This window comes from Elephantulus edwardii, unplaced genomic scaffold, assembly GCF_000299155.1.
Source record: "Elephantulus edwardii isolate Elephantulus edwardi_28Jun2011 unplaced genomic scaffold, EleEdw1.0 scaffold00011, whole genome shotgun sequence".
Classification (NCBI taxonomy): domain Eukaryota; kingdom Metazoa; phylum Chordata; class Mammalia; order Macroscelidea; family Macroscelididae; genus Elephantulus; species Elephantulus edwardii.
The window spans coordinates 552,069-556,759 of NW_006399761.1; the positions used below are offsets into that span (position 1 = coordinate 552,069).

At 47.1% G+C, this 4,691-nt stretch overlaps 2 protein-coding genes across 2 annotated transcripts in view; both read left to right on the top strand.

Annotated features, from left to right (window-relative positions):
* Nucleotides 1–128, top strand: part of MRPL53 (mitochondrial ribosomal protein L53) — a 924-nt gene extending 796 nt beyond the window's left edge. The window contains exon 3 of the mRNA XM_006880990.1: nucleotides 1–128. This exon is cut by the window's left edge and continues 5 nt beyond it. Within this exon, the coding sequence (XP_006881052.1) occupies nucleotides 1–128 (128 nt within the window).
* Nucleotides 129–4,615: 4,487 nt separating this feature from the next.
* The window catches only part of MOGS (mannosyl-oligosaccharide glucosidase), a 3,261-nt gene continuing 3,185 nt past the window's right edge, over nucleotides 4,616–4,691 (top strand). Inside the window, exon 1 of the mRNA XM_006880991.1 lies at nucleotides 4,616–4,681. Coding sequence (XP_006881053.1) covers nucleotides 4,616–4,681 — 66 coding nt within the window. The remainder of the gene's footprint in view (nucleotides 4,682–4,691) is intronic.

Below are 4,691 nucleotides of genomic sequence, written 5' to 3' on the forward strand. Positions count from 1 at the left end.
GTCACCGCCTGGTCATGCGCTCCTTCCACCTCACCGCCCAGGAGATGCTCAGGGTCTTCGCCTCCCACATCCGGGACCGCGCTGCCGCGTTGAGGGACAGTCCGGCCGCGGGGACCAGCCGCGGCTGAGCGGGAGAAGCCAGAGACCAGGACACCGCGTTAGGACAGCCTGACCTCGTCACCGGAGCACGGCCCACACCCCTGTGTCCCCCCGACCTGCACCCCTGAAAGCCCGCAGGCCAGCCAGCCTTCCATCGCTGGGGTCAGGGCCGCGGGTCAAGCCCACTTCACCTGCTGCCCAGCCCTCCTGCATCTGGCTTCTCCCTCAGCCCTGCCCTGACCCTCAGGGGGCCCCCGGCGCGACCCCCGTCCGTGGACAGCTCCGTAGAACTTGTTCCTTTATCATTTGTGTGTCCTGGTCCGGTCACTTCAAGGGTCCCCACTCTGGAGGCTACTTTACCTTTCCCCTTGTTTTCCTGGAGGGTCTCGCCTTACTGACGGCAAGTGACTCGTGCATTTTTGTTCGGTTTTCACCCCAAATCCAGTGCTGCAGGCTCGATTACTTAGTCTCCCCAACCGCACCGGTGTTCTTGTCCAGGTGGATTTGGGAGTGTTGCAGGCACATGTTTTTGTCTCATCTTGTTTCTTTTTGTTTGGTGGGTTTCTTTTTTTTACTTCGGAGAAGTCCTTGACAGCATGCTTTGATTGCTTTTGTTTCTTTCTTCAAATTGGTGTTTTATTTTCTTTTTTACACATTGTCCTTTTAAAGGCGCTTCACTTGCTTAGCCTCCTGGACATAAAGCTGCAGCATTCACTCTGTTCTCCCCTTTTCCCTGGTTATTAAATTAAGCATTTCAAAGCTCCTGGAATGTTTTCTCAATCCTGGTCACTCTCCTGTGTCATCGCTGTGTTCTCCCACCTGGTGTCTGTTCAGTCATTTCTGCTGCCACGTCCTCTTTCCAGGACACACGGCTGGCTTTCTCTTGCACTGCGATTCGTCTGAGGAAACAGGCTTTCAGCAGTGTTTGTCAGCCTGAATTACCACCAGTGTCAATATGAAAGCAGGTTTGGGAGGTAAGTCAGCTTTTAAAGAGTGGAATGGAATGAAAATACATTCGTGTTCACAGTCCAGGAAGTATTCTTTCAGGAAACTTGGCTTTATGAAACGGTATGTACATGTGTGTGGTGTGCTGTCAGCCTGATCCCATGATGACCTCTGTGACGGAGACCCATGGTCATCTCCTAACGGTCATCTTTATGGGAGCGTTTCGCCAGATATTTCCTCTTGGGGAGTTGCTGGTCCATAGAAGGCACTTTCCTTACCAGCCATGTACCTGACTGTTGTGACCTGGGATTCCTGTACCTCCCTGGTCCTGAGTTAATATTAAATGACTCCCATGGATTGTAAGGGAAAGTGATTTCGAGATCTTCAGAGAGTTTTTCCGGGCAGTCTGGGGTCTCCACACTTAGCCACTGTGTATTTTTGCCAGAGCGTTCCCTATGAACCCAATGACTGCCCCATTTCTGCACTGTTTCCCTGCTTTTAAGGGTGCTGTCTTCCCTTCTTAAAGGAGGAGTGCTAAGCAACAATACAAACTATTGGGCTACACTTATATAAAATGAGTAAAGTATGCATTGACTATGGTGAGACATAAAAACTAAGAAGACTATATAATTATATAAAAACTAAGAAGACTATATAATTATGTGCTAAAACGACAAACAAATCTACAGCTGAAATTACCGGTTTCCAATTAAGATTTCTAGGCAAGACATATTACAAAGATGAAAACTAGATGAATTAGAAAGATACAGAAATAAAACTATGGCCTATAAATTGTTTAGCTTAGCTATCACTAACAGCAAATACCTTGAAAACAGCCGTTGCACAGGCAGAGAATTCTTGAGAAAAGGGGAGTATCAGGAAAATAAGGGTCAATATTTTAAATATTTTACGTAGTAAGCAACCACATTCAGGATAGACTGTTTAAATTGCTTCCTGGACAATCTAATACGTAAAAACATTTTCATATTGTCTATATTATCATTGATATTTTTCCACAACAGTTAACACCAGCTATGAAGAAACAGCACCTAACAATATGTAAAATCAGTTCTGTGAGTAATTAACAAAATAATAATTGAGCACATGTATAGGGCTAAGGAGTCTATCTCATTGAATAATTTTCTAATAATTTGGTAATTTGTCTAGGTTCAAAATGGTATTAATAAAGACAATTTTTGTTGGTATGGCAAAAAAAGTGGTGCAGACAGTTAAGTGCTCAGATCAAGAGAAAGATTGGCAGTTCATGGTGATTGCCTTCTGGAAAAGCCGCAATGGAAATCAGTTTTGTTCTGGTCTGCATGAAAGCACCATGAGGCCAAGGAACCTGTTTTGTTTCCCAATCTATAAAGGACACCCTCCCCTTTAAAAGAGGAAAAATAGCAAGAGACAGGTTATCACCATCTGGACTTGAAATCCTACTTCTGCCCTTCATAACTGTTGTTTGAATTAACCTCTTCAGTTTGAAGGGTTTTAAAAATTTTTAATTCATTGCCGCACATTGTCTTTCATCTCCCTCCCCTAACCCCCTTTACAGTGCACCTATGGCTCCAATTCTAGGGTTTTAGGCATTTCCCCTTTTCTGCTTTGGTCTAGTGGTGAGAAGCTGTGCTGCATTCCCAAAGGCACTCAGTTCTAATCGTCCAGCTGCTCTGAGGGAGGTGAGGGGCAGCCTCCCCATTTACCTGGCGAGTCAGCCACGTGTCAGTTCTGACTCCATGGCACACAGCAGAACTGTTGAGAAAATATGTTGGTATTTGTAGAATGCCTATGATGTTGCTAGTTTTGTAGTTAAGTACAGTTAACTAAGAGCCCTATAGTTGAAAGAACACTATGTAAACGTCCTAGCTGCAGTATTTCCTGTTACCTTGGGCCTGTTATAAAAAGTCATCTGTAAGATGTGGGCTTATTCACCAGTGTTAACAGCACTGGTAACTGCCTCTGTCATGTCTTACACCGTGCCTGCTGCAGTGTGCAGCAAACGTGTTGAATTTGCAAATACCTCAAATCTACCTTTGTCTGCTACATGGTTGTGGATACAAAGATGTGTAGTAGAACTCGGCTTTACCCTAAGTACCGCGGTAAAGGTGGACTAGTTAAAATGATAGCAAGAGACCTATAGGTCCTGTCAGGTGATCCATGAATGTTTAAGGGCCACTAGTAAAAGGGCAGGAAGCCGTATGATAATGAAGCAAGCAGACCCGCAGGATAAAGTATTTGCTTTAGATGATGAGTTTGGATATGGCACCTGGAAAGCACACATTGATGTTGGCAGGGACGAATTCATAGCGGACTCTCCAGAAGGTTTCAAGACCGTAATTTTGCAGAAAGGAGATTGCCCATCTTTTCTACCATGCAGCTTCAGGTGCATTCAAGCCAACAGAGGCAATTTCCAGGAAATAACTAGAGGGAGTATTCGTAGTACAAGGGTCAAGAGTGGGAGTTGTTAATGGTAGGAAAAAACTTGTACTTTCTAAAAATGACTGGACTATTGATAAAAAAAATTGGGATTTCCACTATAATTATGAACCGCCATCAAGTGGAATGTAGACTTGTAGGTCTATTTGAAGTGTCCAGGACATAAGCGATCCTTTCCTTAAGCCCCGTTGGTGTTGACATGCTCCACCATTGAGGTCTTGTAAGGGTCTGCCTTACCGGAACTGTTACTGTACAGTTACAGCATCTCCAGGTAGTCACCTCCCTTGAGACTTACAGCCCCCGAAGACCCGCTGGAGGGTCAGCTTGAGTTGATCTAACAAGGTGGTAGGGAAGAGGTTGGAATAGGGATCGTTGAGACGCGTGGGGGAAGCGAGTGATGGGTGCATGCCTAGTGAAGCAGTCTAAGGTTCAGAACTGGGTCAGGCCAAGTTACAGGAACATTTCCTGCAGAACACCTGGGAGAGGGTCTCTAGCATAGGTAGTAGATGTCAGGTGCCGCACAATGGCAGGTGTCAGGCATCCACAGTGCACATACCGTAGTCATTATTAAAAGACCAAACTTGTTTTAAGAGAGTGGAGGCAGTCTTTGAGGCTGAGACCCACTGCCCTCCACAGATCTGTAATAAAGTGAATTTATGGATATTGCAAAAAAAAAAAAAAAGAGTGGTCTCTGACAGGGTGCCAAGGGACCATTGCCTATTTCCAAATCCATAGTTGCATATTTCCAAATCTGTGCCACCCTGCGGTCCTGACCACCCCTGACGTAGCTGTGTTTCATTCAAATGTTAAACTTTACACACGGGGGGAAATAGCCAAAGCTTAATGTGACATTGAATTTTTTTACGAGTTTATGAACCTCTGTGGGCGCAACACTATGGCAGCTTCGCCGTGCGGCGACCCGCGTCTGGTCACCATGGTAACCGCAGAGCGGCGGTCCCTGACGTGGAAGGGCGGGACTTTGCGGAAGCTGGACGTCATGACGTGCGAGGCGGGACTTCCGGGGGAGGCGGTAGCGGGTTGGCGGTGCAGCTGACAGCTTCGGGGGCTCGGGCTTGGCGCCCGAGCTGGGGTGCAGAGCCGAGCGGGGTTCAGCCGCCGCTGCGAACACCCGGCCATGGCTCGGGGTGACCGGCGGCGCCGCGCAGCGCCGGCGGAGGGGGTGCGGGCGGCCGAGCGGGCAGTTCGGGGCA